The sequence below is a fragment of the Eleginops maclovinus genome, chromosome 13, assembly GCF_036324505.1.
Source record: "Eleginops maclovinus isolate JMC-PN-2008 ecotype Puerto Natales chromosome 13, JC_Emac_rtc_rv5, whole genome shotgun sequence".
Classification (NCBI taxonomy): Eukaryota; Metazoa; Chordata; class Actinopteri; order Perciformes; family Eleginopidae; genus Eleginops; species Eleginops maclovinus.
In genome coordinates this window covers 10,246,492-10,271,484 of record NC_086361.1, presented here as the reverse complement: position 1 = coordinate 10,271,484, position 24,993 = coordinate 10,246,492, and the positions used below count along the sequence as shown (strand labels likewise).

The following is a 24,993-nucleotide window of genomic DNA, read 5'->3' as shown; positions in this document are numbered from 1 at the left end:
TGAGAACTTCATTGATGCTCAACTAAGCTAATGTAGCAGCAGTGTGTGTATTTCGATAGACAAATCACCTAAAACTGGAAAACACAAGACAAAGATTAACCACCAACCACACATGTAATAAGATTTATAAATGTAATAAGATTTTATTTTATAATGCATATATAATTACTGTACAGACAAATCAACCTTAGTGACTGAGAGCTGAATTGAGAGCACACGTTATTAGATGATGAAATTACTTATTCAAGTTCTTATAAAAAATAGAAATCACAATCTTAGTTTGAGAGCATAAATTGGGTCAAGAATAATAACAATGGATTCAAGATCACAAATTAAAAAATATATAGCTAGAATATAAATAGTTCTGGATACAAATAATTACAGAGCAAAAACTACACAATAAATAAATAATAATATTAAATCAAGGGCACAAATAGAGCAAATTACTTAAATGTTTATAGGGAGAACATTATTAGAAAGTACATCTTACAAATCAAGAGCTCAAGCTCTTAAATTATGAGCACAAAGCAATATATTGCAAGGCCAAATAATTTAATCGAGAGAACAACTTATAAAATTAGAGCACAAGCTAATAAATCAAGAGCATGAGCAGTTATTCACTCAAGATTAAAACATATGATATATTAAGTTGCAAACCTAAACTATTAAATCATGTATACAATGTATTAAATAGAGAGCACAAACTAGTATATCAAAAGTAAAACATGATTGAGTCAATAGCAAAAACTATTAAATCTTGTGTCCAAATGATTAAACCTAGTATGAATAGTATGTAATTAATCAAACAAACTTCTATAGAAATAATAAATTAATACAAATTAAAAGGAACAGACTATAACATTATGAGCACAAAGGGATAAATCAGGAGCCTAAATATCTAATTAGAAGATTTTAATTGACCGTTTGTGACGAAGGGACTAATAAACGAATGACGTCAGAGTCAACAAAAGGGGGCGGGGAAACCTCTGCAGAGTGACTCCTCGCGGCTGTCTCCGCCTCCTCGTTCTCTGAGCAGCTGGACTCACCTGCCAGGTTATCTTTACTTCCCCCGGGAGAAACAACTAAAGCAGTGAGCTCGGTACTTTTTCCCGACCAAGTCCCGGATTGTTTCGGACATGTGACCGGAGTGAAAGCAGGTACGTCCACCATAAACACTTCAGTTCTTTTCTCGGTCTCTGTAACGCAATGCTCGTCGTAAATACAGAGTCGCTCAACAAGTTCTAGCTTATCCTGAAACTACATTCCTCCCTGCTCCCACCCGGCCTCCAGCTACACCTCAAATTACAGGAGGGGATTGTTCACAGTTCAGACTCCATGTAACAAACATTTCAAAGTGACCGTGTCATCGAAAAAAAAGCGTGTCACTAATGTAGGACTGTAAACAACAAAGTTAAACATTAGAGGAAGGTGAGGTCAAATGGAAACTATCCCGGAAAAACAAGTTCAGATGCTTCCTGAGGGTAAATTCATTAGACATGAATCATATTTAAGTTTAACGAATCTCTCTTGAAACTAGATTCAAAACAGTTTCACCTGTAGTTCAGAAATGTATTACAATCTAACCATGTTTAATTACTTCATCTCAGTCACAACAACATGTCTTATTTCTGTAATCTGGCACCAACATATTTACCGTAATTGTACAAATTTGACATGTTTAGATCACAGCAACATTGTGAATTTTATCAATGTCAAGTTTTTCTAAATGAGAAAAATCAGGTTTCAAATTCTTATTCCACATTATTGTTTCTGAAAATGTAATTCAATATTAAGAAAAGTAGTCCAATGGTCCCGAAACTCAACATCTCATGCCGAGGCGTAAAAAAGTCATCAGATTTTGCTCAGGAAAGCCCAGAAACCCTTAACAGGTGTCAGCTGCTGTAGTGGTACTATGACAGTCAAAGTCCGGTCTGCTCAGGAGAGCAGGAATGCGGCCATGTCGTTTATTACTCACTTAATGGCTGGGATTAATCAGTGTTCTCTGTAAATGTTTAATAAAGGATTTTGACTTTAGTAACAGTGTTTCTGTTATCGTCTGCAAAGTGTTGGACATCCTAAGCTTCTAATACACTTTCTGGATGTGCGTCATATTATCACTATTCAATGTTTAGATTAAGTCACAAATGGAGATATTTACAGTGGTCTTTAAAGTCATTTGTCTTCTTAGCGTACACCCTACTTGCGGTAGGCTACGCACGGTTGGCTCCACAGGACAGGACAAGCCTTATAGTGCAACACACCCATGATAAACAGTGAACTTTGATATTTTTGTGAAGCTGAAGGCAGAACACACTATTGTTTCTAACTCTTTTTTTCTTTTCCTTACAGAGAAATCAATCAACGATGACCATAGGAAGCTGGAAGAAGCTATGCTAACAGTTAGCGTGAACAATTATTGACTGAAAAGAGAGAACATTAAGATAAAAAGCTTGAAAAAATGTCTGGCCAAGTTAATGTAGTCACAGACTTAACTGAAGAGGATGCACTTTCACCTGCAGAGCCACAAATAGCAGGAAATAAAAAGCCAGAAGAGAGCAAGAGCAAAAAGGAAACACAGGAGACTACAGACGAGGAAGAAGAAGAGGAAGAGGAGGAGGAGAAGGAGGAGGAAGAGGAGAAGAGGAAGAGGAAGAAGTGACTAGCTCTGCTCATCTGGAGCCGAGCACTTTGCCATGGCCTGGAGACAAAGACCACCGGACTCAGACGGACAACGACGATGGAGTTTGGTCTGAAGAGAGAGACACGGGGGTCAGCGGGGGAAGCCAGGACCTGTCGGAGGAGCCAAGCAACATGAAGAGCAAGTGGAGGGAGAGCATGCCCGAAGGTGAGAAGTGGAGAGACGATGAGCTGGAGGTGCAGCGTGATGATAGAGGGGAAGGCTCACTGGCAGACGATGAGATGAGGAGGAGGAGGAAGAAGAAGGGGAGTCAAACTGGATGTCAGAGAAAGCTGCTATGGGTTTCTCTCCACAAGTCACCATCGTGCGTCTGTCCAGCAAAGAGCTTCCTGAGGAGAGCCGGCTGTTCATGGAGGAGGACAACGAAGAGGAGCTGCAGACGGGGCGCTACGGAGTCGAGCAGATTTATCCAGAGTGGAGAGAGCAGGACGACAAGTACTGTGAGTATAAAACAACATATGTTATCAGCAGAGGTGGGAGAAGTACTCAGATCTTGTACTTCAGTAACAGTAGAAGTCCCAGAGTGCAGGAATACTCTGTTACGAGTGAAAGTCCTGCAGTTAAAATGTTACTCTAGTAAAAGGCAAGGAGTATTATCATCAAAATATACTCAAAGTACCACAAGCAGTCATTCTGCCCACTTTTATATTTATATTTTGTTCCTCTACTGTGTCATGTTTGCCTACTTTAATGTTCAAAAAGCTCTTTATTTTTCTGACACTGCCTGCGCTGCAGCACCTCTTTTCACCCTCTGTCTGAAACCAGAGCCCAGTCTGCTCTGATTGGGTAGCTGGCCGGCTCTGTTTCAATTGGTCAATCACCTAGACATATAACACCGTACAGGAGTATAATAATAAAAAAGCATATTAGGCCCCCTTTAAGTTGAATCCTACTCTGACTCCAGTCCCTCGTCATGGTCCTGCTGTCACTGCCCCCCCCTCTTGATTTTAAACTGGTCCCTTCTCCTCCTCAGACCTGTGTGAGTCTCTTTGCAGCGAGAAACTGAAGCTGGTTCTGGGGACGGCGGCCGCAGCGCTGCTCTTCCCTCTGCTGGTGTGGGGGGGATACGCCCTGCTCCCCTTTGAGTCGCCACTGCTGCAGAGCACCCCCCTCAGGGTGGTGTACACTCTGCGCTGCGCCTTCCTCGCTATCATCCCCATCATGCTCGGTAAGACATCAGTACGTTTGGATTGTAATAAAGACTTAATTAAGTTAAAACCCCCCCATGTATGAGACCCGGTAACCCTGACCCTGCCCCCCCTGCAGGTGTGCTGGTGCAGGGCGTGGCCCGGCTGCGCTACGGCGCACTGAAGCCGCTGTATGAGAGCAGCCTGCTGAACAGAGAGGTGGCCGTGCACTGGCACTACGTCAATGAGTCGCTGGCCCTCTTCCTCTTTTACTTCCTGCAGCTCGCCGTCATGGCAACCTACATCAGCCAGGACATGGTCAAACTGGTGCCGCTGCTCACCATCATATTTGTTTTTGGCAGGTATGTGAATATTTATTTTTACAGTCATTTGGGACAAATATATTTCCCCTAGAGTAGAATAAAGAAGGAACCCTTTATGGACCCGCAGAGGGGAAAGCTACTCTCTGCATCTGACCCGTCCTAGTGTGAGGAGCAGTGGGCTGCCATATGTACAGCACCCGGGGAGCAGTGCAGGGAACGGTGCCTTGCTCAGGGACACCTCGGTAGCACTTGATCTTCCCCAGACTTGAACCGGTGACCGTCCAGTTCCCGAGCTAAGTCCCTATAGACTTTGCAGTAACAGCCCCAGTGTCAAAGTCAAAAAGTCAAAGTCCACTTTATTGTCAAAGTTTCCACATGTGTTATACATACAGAACATTGAAATACCGTTTCTGGCAGTCCCACACTACAAATATAAACAAGAACATATAACATAAAAAGATAAGAGGGAAAAAAAAAGGGGGGGGGGGGTAAAAAGAGGTATACAGAAAAAAAAAAGTAATATATACATATGTTAGAGACAATCAACACAGTTTGACGGTAGTGCAAGTAGTTCTTTAGTGCAAAAAATACTTTATGCAAAGTACATTTTCAGTAGCAGCAGAGAATAGAAAGTGACTGGTGCTGGATGAGGGACGGGTGTGTGAGGGAGGGGGATTAATGTCCTGGTACATTTCCATTGAGGCTGTGGGGAAAGGTGGGTGGGACGGTGGGCGGAGAGGTCAGGGGAGAGATGGGAGCGGGGTTAGAGGGAGATGAGAGAGGGAGGGACGGAGAGAGGGAGGGAGAGAGGTAGGGAGGGAGGAGAGAGAGACAGAGGATTGAGGGAGGGACGGAGGATAGAGAAAGAGCAAGAGATGGATGGAGGGAGAGAGTGAGAGGAGAGAGGGAGAGAGTTCAGCATCCTGACTGCCTGGTGGAAGAAGCTCTTCCTCAGCCTGGTGGAGCTCGAGCGGAGGCTGCGGAACCTTCTCCCTGAAGGCAGGAGGCTGAAGAGGCTGTTGGAGGGGTGGGTGGGGTCCCCCGCAGTGCCGAGTGCTTTGCGGGTGAGTCAGGTGCTGTAGATGTCCTGTATTGTAGGGAGTGAGACCCCAATGATCCTCTGGGCAGAGTTCACGATGCGCTGCAGGCTTTTCAAGGTTTCAAGGTTTTATTGGTCATATGCACAGCATATACAACGTATATGTTGGCAATGAAAATCTTATGTCCCATGCTCCTCCAACAACTCAACAGACTGTATATATATTATTCTGTAAACGGCCACTTCCGGTAGCAGAATATGAACAAATGTAATCTTTCAGTATTTCAGAGGTAAATGTTGACAGACAATACACAGAGATTTTTTCTATTGAAATATTTATATTTTCTGGTTTACATTAATTTTCTCACATAACTCACTTCACAAGGGGGGGCTCCTGCTCGCTTGAGCTTCCTGATAAAGTAGAGGCGTTGCTGGGCCTTCTTTGCCAGTGCAGTGGTGTTGTTGTTCCAGGTGAGGTCATCTGTGATGGTCACACCCAGGAATTTGGTGCTGCTCACCTGCTCAACAGCAGCACCATTGATGGTCAGAGGGAGGGGGGGTTGGGAGTGGGTTCTCCTGAAGTCAACAACAATCTCCTTTGTTTTCCCCACATTGAGGAAGAGATTGTTATTTTGGCACCAACGGGCCAGCTGGTTCACTTCCTTCCTGTAGTTAGTCTCATCGTTGTGGCTGATGAGACCCACCACGGTGGTGTCGTCAGCGAACTTCACGATGTGGTTTGAGCTGTAGCTGGGTTTGCAGTCATGGGTCAGCAGGGTGAAGAGAAGGGGGCTGAGCACACAGCCTTGGGGGGCCCCTGTGCTCAGTGTTAGTGTGTTTGATGTGTTGTTGTTGACCCGGACAGCTTGTGGTCTCTCTGTGAGGAAGTCCAGCAACCAGTTGCAGAGAGAGGGGCTGAGGCCCAGGTCTGTAAGTTTACGCATAAGCTGCTGGGGGATGATGGTGTTGAATGCTGAGCTGAAGTCTATGAATGGCATTCTGACGTAGGAGTTCTTAGTGTCCAGGTGTGTGAGGGCTGGGTGTAGAGCGGAGGTGATTGCATCCTCTGTGGACCGTTTAGCTCGGTAGGCAAACTGAAACGGGTCCAGGGAGGGAGGAAGAATGGATTTGACCTGCTTCGTGACCAGTCTTTTGAAGCACTTCATGATGGTTGAGGTCAGTGCGACGGGGCGGTAGTCGTTGAAGCAGGCTGGAGATGGAATGATGGTGGTTTCCTTGAAACAGCCTGGCTCAGGGAGGTGTTAAAGATGTCTGTGAGGACATCCGTGAGCTCCTCTGCGCAGTCCCTCAGCACTCGACCAGGAATGTTGTCGGGTCCTGCAGCCTTGTGGGTATTAATCCTCAGCAGTGTGCTCTTCACACTGGCTGGGGACAGACACAGAGCCTGGTCGTCGGCGGGGGGTTGGTTTTCTGCTTCAAAGCGTGCAAAGAAGCCGTTGAGGTTGTTGAGCAGGGAGGTGTGACTGTCACAGGTCTGCGGTGGTAGTTTGTAGTCCGTTATGGTCCTAATACCCTGCCACAGGCTCCATGAGTCCCTGCTGTCTTTGAAATGTCCTGTGATTTTCCTGGTGTACAGACGTTTAGCTTTCCTGATGCTACGGCACAGGTCAGCCCTGGCTGCTCTCAGCCCAGCTGGGTCTCCAGCTCTGAAGGCGGTGTCGCGGGCCTTGAGCAGCGTGCGGACCTCCCCTGTCAGCCATGGCTTCTGGTTGGCTCGGATGGTGATGGCTCTGGTGGTGGTTACATCATCAATGCACTTGGTGATGTAGCCTGTGACTGTCTCTGTGTATTTTCTGTCTCAGTATGCATAGGTGCTAGGGAAATTGGGCTAAAATGTTAGGACGGAGTAACAAAATAATGTAAGGGTGGCATGAAAGCTCAAACGGATTTGATTATGTTGCAGTTATTGCAACATAATCAAATCCACCAGTCCAATTCCTTTGGATTTGACACAGGGCAGGTTTATAAGAAAAATCACGACTTGATTTTAAATTAAAGATAAAAAACAAGACTCAGCATGTTGGCCATTTTGCTTAAATTTGTGAGCATGCTATCCTTTGAAATGTATCATTAAACACACCATACAGCCGAGGCAGATGGGAATGGTATTTGTAGGAGCCTAAATGCAGTTTGTTGATGTTTTGACTTCAATAATTCAGTTCATATTCAAAATGACAGTAATGAATAAATGTGTCATTGAGTTAGAAGGAATAAGAAGGAATATTTGCAATATTTACAGGTTTAAGTTGTTACAGTTCATATTTACAGTGTGTTAAGTTAACTACTTATTCATGTTACAAAGGTGTGTGAATAATTTACATGCATAATGTCTCATTTATATTACTTCTGTAATATTTGAAATGGGTACTTTGATTGTGGCATCTTGGTAACTGTGCCTTTTAATTTATGTTTTTGATACACTCATGGGAGGAGTTTTCGGGGTTAATCTGGGGTCAGTCAGGAAATGCAAGAGTGGAGCCACACAGTTTTTTGACCTCTCTCACTCTCTCTCGATTTTTGGAATAACTTTGTAAAAAGACATTATTTGCTGTGCTTATTTTTTCTTGAATCGAAGTAAACGGTTGAATTTACCGAGTTGTCTTGTGGATTTTTTTTGATGTGGATTACGACGAGGGAAATTGTTACGAGCGTCAAGCTAAGGCTTCATTCATTGGAAAGCTACAGTATTAGTTAATATAATTACCTGTGGAGGTTATTCCTTATGTGCCAAAAAAGGAAACAAAACTGTTTCTATACGTAGAAAATGAACAGTTATTTAAATCCATAACTGAAGGCTGGTGGTCATCGTGTTAACACTGGATTACCAGTCCGAACAGTAAAGGGAATGTCGGCAGCAGATACAACGTTTCTCCGCTGAGTGATACAGGGAGTAAATCAAGGCCAGAAATGCCAGGCTGCACACTTACTTCCAGCGAGTAAAGAAATGTCTTTCTGTTCTTTGAGTCGTTCTTCAGTTCTGATGTCCTTCACTTACTCGGCGTGAAACTGCCAGACACGCAGTGATCCCAGGCTACTGATCAGAAAGGAATAAACCCCCAGTGTTATGTAAACCACTCACTGTATGTGGGAGGTTGATCCACTTCCTGTTGCACCTTCTCATGCATCGCCACAGAACAACAGATCAGTGCTGAAGGACATTTATCCTTTACCAAATAAACGGGTTAAACCTGATGACTCAGACGGTGACATGCCCAATCAGTTCATTTGTCATGTTAACACATTTTCTGCATTTACACATGAGTGATAGATTCTTTGTGAGTTTTTTTTCCAAGAGAATGTGTTGCCACTGTCTGTATAAAGCTTCATATAAATACAAAAGGAACATGAATACATTACACCCAGCATATTCACTTGAAAAACAACAGATATATCCACAATTAAACACACACGTATCTATCAACATAGCAGTAGGGCTGTAGCAGTTTGTTCTCAAGCTTCATTCATACCATTTTTATCATTTTAAATCAACACTCGAATGCTTTTTTTAATGTGAATTCTCCATATAAACCCAGCATTCATTCAAAGTTCAGTCTTTCAAACTTTTTACCTTTTATGAATCCACATCAGGTCGTCTTCATGATGAGTCCATCTACATCTCTAACATTTATATGCGTTACCAAACTTCAGAAAAAACATTAGTCGTATGCAACGTGTGTGAGTCACACTGCGGCGATCAAAGAGCATCATAAAGATAATCTAAACACCGCTGCTAATGCCCATTTTATTTTCATTTTTTAATTAATTTAGTACATCAGGCTTTTTGTTTGGGACGACTGGAGGCTCGAACAATACAAAAGCATCCAATAATCCAAATTACGAATCCAGATTCTTTGAGTCATCAAGCACTTGACACAGAAACTGATGAAGGGCGACTTGACTTTGGAATCATTTGATTTGGTTTTGAAGAGGAGAAGTTTTGGTGGGAGATGACGCTTGCACGGTCTGTTCTCGCTTCTCCCTCTGAGCTACTCTTGCACTTTGGGATTGCTTTTAGCGATGAAAGGTGCTTTGCAAATACATTTTATTATTATTATTATTATTATTAATAAGAAACTGGGTGTGATGGCTTTCTTGTCATAATTTCTGTAAATTAATCTATTTATAAATGAAGTAGAAAGGATGGAGTGGATCCACCTCTTGTGACTGCGTGTTGTTCTCTGCAGGCTGATCTACTGGCTCTGCGTCTCTCTGGACAGCAGCTTCAGGAGCCTGGGCTTCGGGTTATCCTTCTTCCCCATCCTGGTCATGCTGGGCGTCAACCTGTACTATATCTGCTCCACTGTTGGACCGGAGGCCGTTTTTGACGTCGAACTTCCCACGACAGCTCCTCCACCCAAGCAGCGCTGGTGGGGTTAAAGGGTGACGTCCAAAAATGGCGACAAGAAGATAAAACACAAAGGAGTGAAAACACCTTTTCCACATCACAACACAGCTGCACTAAGGCAACCAGAGTCTTTCCTTTGATGCTAAAAGAAAAATTGTGTTCTTTAGATTTCAGTCAGTGACTTTTGCCAGTGGGGTTTAATACAACAGCAACCTCTCCTCTGGAAGCTTTATTATTATTAAAATAATAATGATGTGCTTTCATCTCCATCATAAACATTATCAAACACAGGTTTGAGTTCATGAAATCCCAAGGATTATAATTTTACTGTTTGCTAATTTATTTGGCTTTTTGCTTTCAAAGATCTAGGTTTTTCTGTAGTTTGAATCTCTGTGTTAGAAAAGGAACAATATCCACATGCTGGTTAAGAAAGAAAGTTGAAAAAGTTTACATAAAGCAAAAAAGCTCTTATGTACTTACAAATTTAAAAAAGGGTGATCTGAGGAAGGGTTTTACTTAATGTATCTTCTGTTAAAAATCTTTAAATGGTAAAATAATCAAAATGAGGCTTTTGATTACAAAGTGTTTCTGTTAAGGCGTCCAATGTGTAGACAGCAGAAATAAGATCAGAAAAAGCTAGAACTGATACTGTAAATATTTACTATTAGATATTTTTTTATAACATTGAATTATTTAGTTGTTTTATGAATTTTCCCATTTTTATGTGGTTGCACTCTTGGTACTAATGGCAATCTTAAAACATTATATTTATACGTGAGACTGATGAATGCATCTTTGTTTATTGATCAAAGGCTTCTCTTTGTTTATATAGGCATAAGTTGTCGGTCTGTTTTTGGGCAGTCTCTCTTTTTTTTTTAAATACCTTTCCAGGCTTTGAGTTAAGTTTACGTTTTTTTTCAATAAAGCTTTAACAATATGAAACTCAACATTGTGTGGAGGCAGGTGATTCCCTTAATTCCCTATTAAAACACCCGAATTGTTGGTAATGTTCCCCCTTATATCCATAACTTTTTAGACAAGGGTCTACTTTTTAAAATGACAATTTTGACAAGGCTCCATCCCTTATGTATCCATAAGGGATGTATATCCAGAAATAACTTTTTTGACTAGCGTCCCCTCTTAAATAATTTGATTTATTTTTGATCATGTCCCCATAACCCTAGCCCCACTTTTTCGATAAGGGTCCCCCTTAACGAACCCCATAACTATGGGGTCAGATCAGTCTCATAATACACAAATGCACACAGAAGGATTCACACTTGTATTTCAGGATCCCCAAAAGCATCCAAACTTGCATTTCAGGATCCACACAAATGTTTCATTGCACACACAAATGTTTTCCGTTTCATATACATTTAAATAAAATCGAAATACAGAAAAAAGTATTACATATGTATTTTTGATCCACACATATTTGTTTTCCGTTTCAAACCGCTTTCTGTGCAGGGATCGCTGTGCATTCGGGTGTGGGTTTTTTGAGACTCCCCTGACAGTCACCCGATTCGTACTTGTAATGTTTTTTATCTATAGCCAATCAGATGTCTCCTCCTTTCCAAGCCAATCACATGAACGCGCCCCCACGAGGGTATGATTTCTTGCGTTCATGACGTGGCGCTTCATATACGCATTTTGCGCTGTCCGGAGCCGACAGGTCAACCTCACCATGGCCTCTCAACATTTGTGTGGATCCTGAAATACAAGCGTGAATCCTTCTGTGTGCATTTCTCGATTATACTTAACCACTGAATTATCAAGAACCCTAAATATATAGTCTATGTTAAGCACACACATTTTTTCACGTTCACATGAAGGCGGCGTGCTTAGCAACATTTGACGAGTCACAAACCTGGAGAAGCGTACCGACAGCGGAGCGTCATACTTCATGAATGAAGAGTAAACTATCATGTTACACAGATATACAGAGGTTTAACTTTAAATATCCATCACTTTTTTATTGATGTGATATGACAAATGCGACAGATCAGCGTCTGCACTTACAGTACCGGACTGTACGCAATACTCTGAGATACTTTGCTCCGGTTACATGAAGTGGCAGATATTTAAGTAAGCTTGCTAGGCAAAAATGTTATAATAGTCAAAATGATCTGAAGATGGGCAGTGATATTTTATTAATTGACATGTATACCGCAGTTACCGCAGTTTAAACTGTATTTCCTTTATCCTGTAATATAGGGGTGCCCAACCAGTCGATCGCGGTCTACCAGTCGATCGTGGGCTGAGTTCCAGTCGATCGCGAGAAAAGGTTGTGTGTAGGCTATCCTCCTACTGTTGTGTAAAATAGGCCTACATTAAAGCTTCCAACTTAAAACATCTTAAATAGGCACAATGAACTGCTGATCGCGTGAAGCAGTGTGTAGATTTGTACAGCTATAGTAAGGCAGATCAGGCATAATCAAAGAAAAAATGTCACGCGCTTCTTTCTATCTGCGCGCGCATGGTATGGTTGCTAGGTTCTAACTAAGGACTCGGAAGGGCGCGAGTAGCTTGACTAGAGCGAGTGGATACTACCATGTCGGCAGAAGCTAAAACATCTCAAACTTATCATTTTCATTCAGAGTGCGAGGAGGATTATTTTTTAGTGTATTCGAATGCAAGTCCATCTGTCTTATCTGCAATGCAAATGTGGCTTTACCAAAGAAAGGAAATTTGGAGCGGCATTTCAAGATGGCCCACAAGAGCTACGATACAAACTTCCCAGCTAAATCACCACTGCACGCCCGAAAAGTCAAGGAATTGAAAAGGCAGCTAGCAGCACAACAGTCCATTTTTACCAGGCCCAATACCACGAGTAAGGCTGCAACCATAGCTTCTTATCGTGTCTGCCGTGTTCTTGCAAAAGGAAAGAAATCTGTCAAGGATGTGAGATTGTGAAAGAAGCGTTCATGGAAGCCGCAGATGCGCTTTTTGCCGATTTTAAAAATCGAAAGGAGATTGTGTCTGCTATTCAGGATGTGCAGCTATCAAGACGTTCTGTTACACGGCGATGCGAGGGAATGGCGGAGGATGTTGAACAGCAATTGAGGAATGATATTGACACGTGAGTGTTTTTCTCTGTAAGTCGATGAATCCACTGATGCTGTGGATGTGGCTCAGCTATGTGTGTTCATTAGAATGGTTTACGACAATATAAGTGTAAAAGAAGAGCTGCTGACCATTTTGCCTTTGAAAGGGCACACAAGACGCACAGATATTTTTCAGGTTTTTATGGAATTCGTTAGTAAGAGCAAGTTGCCCCTCTTCAAACTCGTCTCCATTACAACCGATGGGGCTCCAGCAATGATTGGACGTACTGCTGGGTTCATTGGATTGTGCAAACAGTCTGAATCCTCCCGGATTTCCTGAATTACCATTGTATAATTCACCAGCAAGGAAGATTTTAAATATGAAAGACGTGATGGATGTGGCTAACAAGATTGCCTGTTCTGTTCGGGCCAGGAGTCTGCAGAGACGATTATTCCGTGCGCAACTGGAGGAGACCGGTGCAGAACACACAGATCTGCTGCTGCACACAGACGTGGCTCAGATGTACATTTCTGGAACGGTTTTCTGAATTGTTGCCCGAAATTAAAGAATTTCTGAAACGTTCAAACCATGCTGAATATGCACAGCTAGAAGACAGTCAGTGGCTCTTGGATTTAGCCTTTCTTACTGATCTGACTGACAAGCTCAATAACTTGAATCTAGAGCTGCAGGGTAAGAACAAACACATCCTCAACATGATCAGCTCCGTGAACACCTTTAAAAGCAAGTTACAGCTGCTATCAAGCAGGTTGCAACAGTGTGATCTGCGGAACTTTCCACACATGGACACAGAACTTAAGCGTCAGGACAAAGGCTGTGCGGAGCTTGAGAGTGCACGTTATGATGATCAAGTGCAAAGCATCTTGTCAGAATTTCACAGGCGCTTTACTGACTTTGCATCCATTGAGCCTGTTGTCAGTTTTTTCAGTTTTCCATTTGGGGAAAATCTAGATGTGGATTGTATAACGTCCAAAGTGGCATCACTCTTCAACCTGGATAGCGGTGCTATTGAGAATGAGATCCTCACACTAAATAATGACATTGAGCTCAAATCAAGAGCTACACCTGACAGAAATGTCCAATTCTGGAATGTAATGCAGAAAGAGAAGTGCCCCAACCTCAGACAAACTGCAAAGAATTTGAGTGCACTTTTCGGATCAACATATTTGTGTGATCCACCATGACTGATGACCACCTTGCAGCCTGCTTACGGCTGGCTCTCAGCTCCTACTGTCCGGACTATGAGAGACTAGCTTCCTCCTCTCAGTGCCAGAAGTCCCACTACGGTAGAGAACCAATTTTCCAACTTAAATTAGGCATTGCATTAATTAGGTTGTATGTTGTTGTGTTACGGGCCATATAGGCCTACTTGTGCTTATTCTTTGCACGACGTACATTTACTTCAATAAATGTATTATTATTGTTAAAACTTGATCTTTGTGCCAGGAAATTGTGTTAGGTGCACAATTAATTGTGGCTACGCTATGGCTTTCGATATGGCAGATCTCGACACAACTTTAAAATTAAATCTTGGTTCAAAAAAGGTTGGGCACCCCTGCTGTAATATGACTCGATCATGGATGTAGGCCTACAGCCCTGGAAAAAAAGACCACTTCAGCATTATCATTTTCTCTTGTTTTAGGTCTTTTTTAAAATTGTATTCTACTGGCACATTTTCTCTGTGTTTTAATTCAACACACACTGGAATGACTGCCATACATGTAGAGATAAGGACTGTGCCAGTGTAGCCACGGCGTTACGGACGCGCAACTGAAGCGCAGCTCATGTTGAGCGCACGTTCTGCGGAAGGTATCATTTTCCTGCTACACCGGCAGCGCAGATACAGCGCACGTACGGCGCAACGTAAAGGCAAAACAAGACTTTCGTTGTCTTCAGTTTTTGGATCCAGCACGACAACAGTGAAACTGCAACACCGAGTTTGTGTTTCATCCATCGATCGTCTGTCGTTATCTTATCTGTAGGCTGAATAATTTGGCTAATGCATTTTGACGACAACAGATCTCTCCATGGCACCTTGTCTATCAGAGTCTCCGGTGAAAGGAACATTTATTCATTTCCTGTATACCGGTAGTTGAATTAGAAAATCATACAGACATATTTTATGACTCATTTCTCTGTAAACAGGGTCGTGCACACCCCGCGCAAAACAATATAAATAGAAGACTGGTCTATTTTAGCAAATCTGCGCGGCGCTTGCGGAGCACTTGCGCGCTGCTCTCACGTGTAGCCACTTTCATTGACCACAAAGGAATCTATAGTTGCAACGTGCGCTCAACGTGCGCTGCGCTTCAGTTGCGCGTCCAGTGTAGCCACGGCGTTAAGAAACATTTGGAGTGGTCTCTTAATTTTTTCCGGAGCTGTATAATAAGAATAGGCCAGTCATTCTATGCCATTTTTGGGTCAAACCCACCACAAATTGCAATAGTAATGAAACAGACATTTTTCAATGTCAAATGTAGTGGAGAATGACATACTAAAAGTCAAGGAAAATCGGAGCATTGGAACATTCCCAAATTTTGCAATCCTTAAGAGAAGGTTTTAAGATAAAATCTGCATACAATTTTCAGTGTATATTTTAGACAACTGTTTTTAACAACTGTTTTCTTGATAAATCCTAATCAGATCTTGCAATTTTATGTCCCTGAGGCCTGCAATGTGATGGCTTTATCTGAACAGGTTCAGTATCTTAGTATATAAACATTGCTTCAATGGAGTTATAATGTATTTTAACCACATGCCAGCTTCAAAGTGTAATGCATTTTGGGGGGTAGGGTAGGACATTTCTGTCGGTGTTCATGTTCTCCTGCCCCATTGCTTGAATATGTCTCTGGAAACATGAACCTTGATATTTCCTGTAATTATCTCTTGAAGATATGAAAATTCAATGAAAAGAAGTAGAGCAATAATCATTTCAGCATTCTTTTATTACAAGAAAAATCCTGAAAAACAAAAAACGATATCTGAATGAATGAATTGAATGAACATCTCCATGTACCAGACCACATTGACAAATTATTAATCTTCTTCTGGATCACTTTCTGGTTCTGGCAAGGTCACATTAGAACAGTGAAGTCCTTTGCATTCACTGCAGGCGGAAGAGCATTCCAGGCTTTACTTGCGACAGCTGCATCGTCGGGTGCTGCAGTCTGCTTTGCAGCCACAGTGGATGGCATCTAGCAGGTAATCTGGAGCAGGCTTCATCTCAGTCATAACGGGAACCATTCTCTCGTCACGGATAGCCCATCCCCAACCATTGGCATCCATGCCAACTCCTTGCCACTGCTGAACCTGAACATACACCCGTAGGCAATGTTGCTTTGCAGATGCTGATGTAGGGGGCAGGGTACGAGGCTCAACTCTGACAGTGCTTGTTGAAACCTTCTGGCAGAAGCGTTGAAGCCTCAGCATGTCCAGTGTTTCCCCGGGCTGGCCATTATACAAGCAAACCAGGGCATTCTCTCCAGCTGTCATGACATCCTCTTTCGACGCTCCAGGAGTGTTGAACATTGCCAAAAGCTCGGAGAAATACGCACTGGAGTTCAGCTTCTTCAAAGCTGCTGATTTGCCAATTGAGTACAGTCTTGACGTGGTATCACAACCCAGGAGTCCATGTGCGACAAGAAGCTTGTCACACACATGGCGTCCAACTGTCTTTTGCACTTGCCCGATATTCCAACATCTTGCTTGCCTCCTTGACGTCAGCTTAGGCTCAGGTCGGAAGAACAGGTTGTGTGATGTGGGCAGTGCCGCTGCTAGCCATTTTGGTGCCCTAAGCATAATTCCTTCATGATGCCCTCCCCCCCCCCCCCCCCCCAATAAAAAAACATTCGCGGAAAAGTTTAACTTTTTTATTACCAAACATATAAAACAATAGCAGCAGCAAACACACAGCAAAACAACAAACTTTTGACATTTGAAAGTGCAAACTTTCCTTCAGTAACTTTGAATAAATTACACTAAATAACATCAATAAGTACAATCAATAAAATCTTAAATAAAACAAAGATTTAGAGGACGAAAAGTCACAACTTTACTTACTTTGTAAACAGTAAGGCTTTGTAGAACAGCTAAAACACATTCAAGTAAAGTGCAAAAAAAGTGTTATCAAAATAAATCAAGGACATCCTTTTTGAGAGAGCATAATGCTATTCTTTAACAATCAAGCATTTCTCTATAAAGACTGGAACACGTCTGCATTTCCTCGCTGCAAAGTCATTAATTAGGTCATCATAGGACAGCCTCTGAGCCACTTCACCATTAATGCTGATGACAGCAAGACCACTTAGACGTTCCTGCCCCATTGTTGAACGTAAGTAAGTTTTGATGAGCTTCAGTTTCGAAAAACTTCGCTCAGCAGAGGCAACTGTAACAGGGAGAGTCAATGCGATTCGAAGAGCAACCCAGAGATTTGGATACACCTCTTGAAGGCGATTCTCATGGAGAAATGAGAGCAACTCCAAGGCAGTTGTTTGTGGTGGCAGTTGAGGAAGGTTGATGATTTCCTGAACCATCTCAAGTCCATCAATATCCGAATTTCCTTTCTCAGTCAGTGTCTTCTGCACTTCGATGCAGTTTTTTTGCAGGTTCTCCTTGGACATTCCGTGCACTCTGCTGAAATCGGTTATCTTGGTCAGGTGGTTCTCCATCACAGGATCAAAACTGCCTAAAAGTTCCACTTCTTTTAAGAAGTTGCCATTGTCTGGTTCATACAGACACTGTGAAGAGCCTCTAAATGACAAATTCCTTGAGGCAAGAGATAGGGTTATTTTCAGTAAGCGTTTGAGAACATCTCGCCACCTTCTTTTTTCTGCCTCCAGCAATGTCTGTTCCTGGTAGTCTATTGTCGTATTTGTCTGTAAACGTGTGTCCAGTTCTCTCCATTTAAACATGCACTGGGCATGGTCTGAGCTACATTCATGACTTATCAAATTATTGTTAATGTTGGACCAGTCACCGTTGCCCTCTGCAGTGAGCTTTATAGCTTTCAAACTGAAAAGCTTACACGCAAAACAGAATGCAGCATTGTTCTGTTTCGAGTAAACAAGCCAACTTCTCTTGACTTTCTCTCCATTTGAGAGCGTTTTGAAATGCAGGCTACTATGAAACGCCCTGCCATCTAGTCCCTTTGGAAAATTAAAATCTGATGGGACTCTAAATGGACCTCTTCGTACGATCTCAACACGATCCGCATCTAAAATCCGTAATGGCCAGAGAGCAGGATCAGTTGGAGAGGGCAAACCCGTTTCTACCTTGTCACCTTCTGACGGACTCTCAGTGACAGGACTTTCAGAGGTGGTGGTTATCTGCTGTGTATCTGTGGTGGTTGAGGGTGGTTGATCAGGGCTTAGTACTGTTGCGGGGTGTACAGACCTGCTTGCTGGCTGGGGTTGATTGGGTGAACTTGTCGATGGTTCTTCCTCATCTGTGTCCTCTTCTTGGCCTCGTGCTCCCGCTTGAACGTATTTCAGCATTGACCCTGCATTAATTTAGAAATACGAAGAAAAAAGATCAGTATAGAAAGAGACAAAATATTCAAATAAAGAATCTTATACCAAAAAAGAAAATAAAGATTTAAAACTGAAAGCATGCAACCAAGGAGCTCTCCCCCTTTATTACTTATATATCAACTATTTGATCAATCTTATCTAATCTAATATAAAAACATTATAGAATGAGTTGCAATATTGTACACAATTTAATAATAATGTTTGCTTTATATCATTCATAATGGATATTTTATATTTATATCTTAACAACAGGAATAAAAGGAATAAAAGCAAAATGATACACCTTACACAAGACTATTAAACTCTACATTTAATTGAATACAATATGGTTAGGAGGGCATTTTGTTTACTACAAAACGTTTTTCTATTTCACCGACAGATGTCGTCCATGCCTTTGCATGATATAAATGCAATCAAAACGCCAGTTAATTTAGTCATGTATCTTCTGTCACTCTCAGATATAGCTAAGCTAGCTGTAGCAGTAGCTACAGGCTTCACATTATCACGAACCCTTTTCTGTCCCATTGCACATAGAACACCTAACCTTATTTATGTGAGACTGTAGCCTATTTTGCTGAATTCTACCGAAATGACAATCCTAAAGATGGCCGTGGGTTTATTATGCATTGGCATTGCAAACTCCAAAATAAAATATACTTTCTCAAATGCTATGTAAACTTTTCTAAATGCCTGGCTAAACACTATTAATTTCACGCCACACAGTGATAAATGGTCTGAAGCCAGAATTGTTAGCCTACCTAGTGCAATGACTGCTAACTGTTACTGAGAAAGTATTGGCCACCGTCACGTCAAAATAAACCATAAACTGTCTACTATTCAATATCTAAAGTAAAGTAACGGCTAACTGGCATCAGTTACTTGCAAAATGCATTTATAATTTTTAACAGCAAAATCTCAATTTAGCTTGCGCCTAAGTTATAACACATATTTGAGTTTGCTAACATTAGCAATAACGTCAGCTAGTTCAAGGTGTATGCATAGGCTAAGCTTTACACTAGCTGCACATATTTCCCGTATTTAAGAAAGATTAAACGTGGACACTTACCTGCAAGTGATGCACGGGCATCATCTCGCTGTTTCCTCTTTTTTCTTTTTTCTGCTCCTGACTCCTGTTGCCTTTTCATTTCCAAAAATGTCGAGTAATCCAAAAGACCACTGACAGCAAGGGCACCCACAGGGCGCTTGGGACGCAGATTGTGCAGATTGTGTTTTCGTTTGTGTTTGTGTGAGTGGGGAGGGGAGGGGGGGAGGGGAGAGGGGGGCACCATCGGTACCTTTGAGTAGTATGCCTAAAAAGTGCCTCATATTTCTATAGTCTACTGAAATAATTTCGGCCTTATAATTATTATGACGATTTTTCATTAGGCTATTTTTGGTGGTGCCCCCTCGACACTTGGTGCCCTACGCACAGCGCGTAATGCGCGTTATGGGAGCGGCGGCACTGGATGTGGGCCCAGCACGACTGCATAGGAGAACAAGAAGATCGGTGTCATCGCCAACTAGCACAGTGTCCTTGGTGTTTGCACATGCAATGGCTGTCTCCACTATGAGGACATCTGCATCTGCCCTTGCATGAAGAACATCGTTGTGCTGCCGTTGAAGGTCATCACTCAGTAGATTGTTGAAGCGTTGTTTATTTGTTTGGTTGGCAAGGAAGTCATCTTTCTTCATAGTACATACGATGTCCTTTGTGAAGTTGACAAGGGGACTGCTGTGAGATCAAACGCGCCTGCTGTGAGATCGAACGCGCCTGCTGTGCGCTACATCTTTGGTGGAGGGTGCGCTCACATATCCATCAAACACTATGACAGCGTTACCATACCTGTCTCTAACATATCGTACGTAGTGACTGGAGATTCCTTCATAGGTCTCGCCAGAATTCCAAGGAATTCTGTGTAGCAATGCCCCACCATCCAGAACATATTGCACATTCTGTGGCAGCACTGTGTTGCGAACGGCAAGGGGGAGTTGTTTCCAAATGGCCTCAGCTAGCGCTGGCTTGTCGGCCTCAAGTAGGATATAAATGGTCTGAAACAGTGCTGGTGGGTTACTGCATAGTTCGTACTTGAAGACATCAGTGAGGTCATCACAGCGTGATCCTGCCGTACTCAGACGTTGGAACAACAGTTGTGGATCTATCAGAACAGATTCTTTGCCAGTTTTCACTGATGAATGTGTGTCAAAAGTCACAACCTGATTTTTTTTCTTGAACGTGTGATCAAGAACCTTTTTGTCAACCATTCCATCTAAGATCTTCCTGCCCACTGACGCTGCTTGGTCAGCATTGACCAAATCTCCAGCTGTGATGCCAGTGTCAATGCTTTGCAGAGTTGGATCGTTTCCAAAGGGATCCTTTGATGACAGGTAGCCAATGAGTTTGTGCGTGTCATCTGTGTCCCGTGCTTGTCGAGCTGCTCTTTGTTCTTTGTGCTGGTCACTGGTCCCATACTGCACTGATGTGTAGTCTTGCAAGGCCATGTTGACCTCTGCACATATGGGGGTGGACAGCAGCCATGTGATCCTTTGCGACTCGCTCATGCCACGACCCCTTGTCAGTCCCCCTGTGGTTTTCACACTTCTCATGAGCACTTGCTCGATCAGAAGATCTGTGGACAAGCCGGCCCAGTACCGATCTGAGCACCGCACTACGTGATATCCATTCTGGAACTGATGGTGGACCTCGGGATGCTGAATAGACAGTCGTGACAGTCGCTGCAGGTAGACGTAAAGAGATTTGGTGTAGAGATTGTGGCCTGCAGCTGCCAGGTAGGGCAACATGTCGTGCAAAGCGTGCATGTGCAGACGCCAGTCACCAGTGCGTTCCGACCTCAGGAATGTCCTCAGAATGTCTATCATGTCCATGTATTGCAGCCATAGCTGTGCAGTACGCAGATCCTTCATCGATTGTCGGGCAACATTCATGATGTCACGAACAGAGTCCAGAACCGGGGCTGAAAGGATATCTTCAGTGGAACCCTCACCCTTCATCAATGAATCATACAGGTCTCGTAGCTCACACAGGTCAACTGGTCCAGCTCCCACACTTTGTGACACTGACTCGGTATCATGTGGATCCATGGCTGCCTGTGCATCATCTATGCTTTGCATTATCTCGTCTTCACTTGGTTCGTCATCTCCTAAAGTGCCCTGAGGACCATCATCCTTAGCCTGCGAACAAGTAGGCACTAGCGTACCAAGTATCCTTTCTGCGAGGAGAGTGTTCAGTGCTGCATCAACCAAGAGATGCCCACAGATAGCTCGGTCATATGCCTTGCCAGACAGCATGTACGTTACAGTGTTCTCGGCATACACCAGTTCCAGAACAGAGCGCAGTCCAGATCCTGACATGATATTTCCAATACTCCCCAAGAAGCTCATCAACATGTGGAAGCCTCCCATGCGCAGTACAATCTTACGCAAGTCACTGCCCTCCGATTGACTTTCGATGATGGTAAGCGCCTTTCACCAAAGTGGTTGGTCAAATGTGATGATGACCTTTGCGTTGTACTGTTTGGCGTGCTCAGATAGAAATGTCAATGTTGAATAGATGCAAGTTGGATCACTGCTGTTCATGTCGATCATGGGAAGCAGGAAGACTGCAGACTGACCTGGATGTACACCAGTGTGCACGGCTTGCATCATGCCAGACCATGCTGGTCGTGGTGAGCGCAATGTGAGGGACAGCTTCCAGAGGAGGTCAAGGTTGGTAGATCTGTCCTTTTCCATCTCATCTTGTAGAACCTCATACCTCAGAGTATCTAGCCCATCGCAAGGTGATGTCAGATGTCGGATGTTTATCCGGCCCACAGCTACAACATCCTTCAGTGTCACAGACACACGTGGCACTCTTGTTGATGTCCGGGTACCTGGAGTGACAGACGCAATCATTCCCATCCCGTGGAATGTGTTGAGGCCATCTATTGTACGGATGTTGTGATCAACATTGTCCGCCATATATTGGATGACCTGCTCTGGCCGGTAGTTTGGTATGTCTGTCCCTAGTGCAACTGCTGCACTCCGTTCATACCTTTGTATCTCACGATAAGAACTGCAATATCCGTGGGCATGGAGCGTGTCGATCAAGAACTTTGATGCAAAATGATGGTGCATCTGTACACCCAGTCCTATCTGTAGGGGTGCCAGCAGCACTCGGGGACGAATTGCCTGCATGATTGCTTGGCCTAGAGAACCAACTTTCCTATCAGCATCTTGGCCCACAAAGAGTGTTTGAAGAAGGAGTTTTATTGATTCAGGTAGGAACGACATGGCTTCTTCTGTTGAGGTCATTTCAGTTGAACATGGGTACATATCTATCGACTGTTCAACGGATTTGACATCACTTTTGATCAGTTTTGCTGCCGTCTTAATCAGTCTCATCTTCTCAGCTTCAGATGATGTCTCCTTTGGCCTTTGATAGAATTCCTGAATGATCGCAGAGGCCCTGTGGTGAAAGGTCACAACATTCTCTTTGCCATTTATTTCAGCGATGGTGATATCCTGACCAAAGTGCTTTTGGATACATTCCTTCATGTAGGTGAATCCATAAGGTGTGCAATCAGTTCCAGCAAGAAATTCCCCCATTTTCTCTATGAGATCTGGTATCGTTGTCTGTTCCTCGTCATTGGCTTTGAGGTACTCTGCAACTTTTATGAATGCATCATTCCGTGTGACATCAACCGGTCTACCATACTTAGGTCGCTTGCTTGGCACTGTAAGGAACTGGCGAGGAATCTGCTTCCCAGTTCTGAAGTTTATGCTACATATATTGTGATAGACTGCGTCAGTGGCATGCAAGTCCTGGGCGAATTCTACTCGAGCCTTTACTGTCTCTGACCATGCATCATTGCGTTCAACACAGCTCTCTGTAACCTTCCTCTGGAAGTCCATTGTTCGGACTGGTATAAGTTTGTGTTTTTTCTCTGCCCTGGTACTTGTCTGGTGTTCCACAGAACAAACAGTGTTCACTGTAGTGAAACGCAGGACTGGCAGATCGACGCGCACACACAGTGCCGCTGGAACCACCAGTACAGTCATATCTCTGTTTTCTGTTGTCTCGCTCAATAGACAGTTGGGAGCAGAAGTCCTTCCTGCATTTGGTGTGTACAACTTGTCCAGGTGCAACACTTATATCAGCCTGCCGTAAGTCATTTGCCTTGCTTATTCCATCACACCCCTTGGCACCTAATTTCGTGGTTTGTTCGCCATTGCCGAGAGACTTGCCGCAGAAAACGCAATCGTCCATGCTACTGGTTCAACTGAAAAAAAACCAAAAGGCTATTAAACGTTAATTATCTCAATGTATTTACCCTTAGGGGAGAGGGGGGCTTCATACAAGAACCAGAAAACATAAACATTCAACACAACACTTTCCATTTTTAACCAAATAACAGTTTGTATAGTGTGTGTGATGTGTGTGAGTGTGTGTACGTGTATGAGCGACACTGAAGCCAAACTTCCCCAGGCCGGCTATTCCCATAGACCTCTAAACAAACTAGATCATATTAATTTTAACCAAATAAGTTAATACAATTGCACCCAATGGCTTAACATGTGCCAACCAACCCCAAAATCAGTGTGCCAACCAACCCCACCCACATTAGGACACACCTCTCTACTAAAATGATGTTAGCCAGCTAGCATCACTCACCACTGACTTTCAAATTTCATATAAAAATATAGCTGATTCCTATCTCTATCAACTGAAATGAATACATGTTCTATATCTCTTTGTAATACAGTTCTGTAATGTATTAGTGGGAGGGGCATTTTTTTTGTTTTGACACTGCAAAATTGAAAAGTTGTCCTCACTTCAACAGATAGTGACCTTCAGATGTTTTGATAAACTTAATATGTTCAGGTCAAGAGGGCAATCATTTATTTTAATGTTACATTTTTTGGGCAGTGCCCTCTACAGGCCTGGAAATTAACTGTGTGCCAACCAACCCCGCTCTCCCCTACATGTTACAGGCATTTTTTATGCATTGTGATCAATTGAAAGACAAAAATAAGGTAACTACATCCTAACTTAGAGATAAATATATCACAGAACCTCTAGGTAGGCAACATACACTTATTTTTTTTGACATCTTTTGAGAAATGTGAAAGAAATAACATTTCTATTAGCGTATTTTCATGCATAACTTTCAAAAAGTGGTTGCTCGAAATGAATGTGTTCCAATGCCTCGATTTTCCTTGACTTTTACTGTGTTATTACATGGGTCAAAAGAAGCAAAAATGCCAAGTTTCATTACTATTGCAATTTGTGGTGGGTATATCACTAAAATTACTGGCCTAGAACGGAATCGACAGCTTTAAACTCCGAACACTGAGCTCCGAATAGTCATTCATCAGGCGGTGCTTTCACGAAGTTGGTCTCTTCTCTGAAACATAACCTGCTCCGGAACAGGTTAGGTGTTCAGCCTAAGTTACCATCGAGATCTACCCCTGGTAAAAAGTGAACCAGCGTCGTAGGACCGAAAACCCAGAGTTAACCCTGAAGTTACCTCGCTAACCGCAAATCCTGCTTTGTGGTACAGGCCTCTGCTTTCACCTCGTGAGCTTTTGTGTGTGTGTTTCTCTCAACAGATTTGTGTCACTGTTATAATGTTGCCATGGTGCAAGATGCCATAACCCTAAAAAGGACGCCATTATTGCACAACAAATGAAGCTACTTTTCCATAAGAATCGAAAAAATTGTTTAGAAAGTTCTGAACAACCCAAAGCTTAAGGTGATGATTTTATATGTAATAGTGTCCAAAACATGAATATATATTATGTGTAATCATATACATTTGATCATACAAAAGCAATGGTGAAAAGTAACTTAGT

General features: G+C 42.9%; 2 protein-coding genes across 2 annotated transcripts; one reads left to right on the top strand and one right to left on the bottom strand.

Moving 5' to 3' along the window:
* The first annotated feature begins 989 nt into the window (after positions 1–989).
* On the top strand, positions 990–10,500 carry LOC134874459 (transmembrane protein 79-like). The gene is given in 7 exon segments (XM_063898475.1): positions 990–1,157; positions 2,350–2,635; positions 2,638–2,922; positions 2,925–3,138; positions 3,672–3,866; positions 3,965–4,187; positions 9,393–10,500. Coding segments are annotated over 6 exon segments (1,287 nt in total). The 5' UTR covers positions 990–1,157; positions 2,350–2,458; the 3' UTR covers positions 9,586–10,500.
* Positions 10,501–16,471: 5,971 nt separating this feature from the next.
* Positions 16,472–19,619, bottom strand: LOC134874557 (uncharacterized). The gene is made up of 2 exons (XM_063898606.1): positions 19,211–19,619; positions 16,472–18,113 (listed from the first exon to the last, which is right to left on the bottom strand). The coding sequence occupies exons 1-2, from the start codon at positions 19,431–19,433 to the stop codon at positions 16,783–16,785; spliced, it is 1,554 nt and encodes a 517-aa protein (XP_063754676.1). The 5' UTR covers positions 19,434–19,619; the 3' UTR covers positions 16,472–16,782.
* Positions 19,620–24,993: the final 5,374 nt, after the last annotated feature.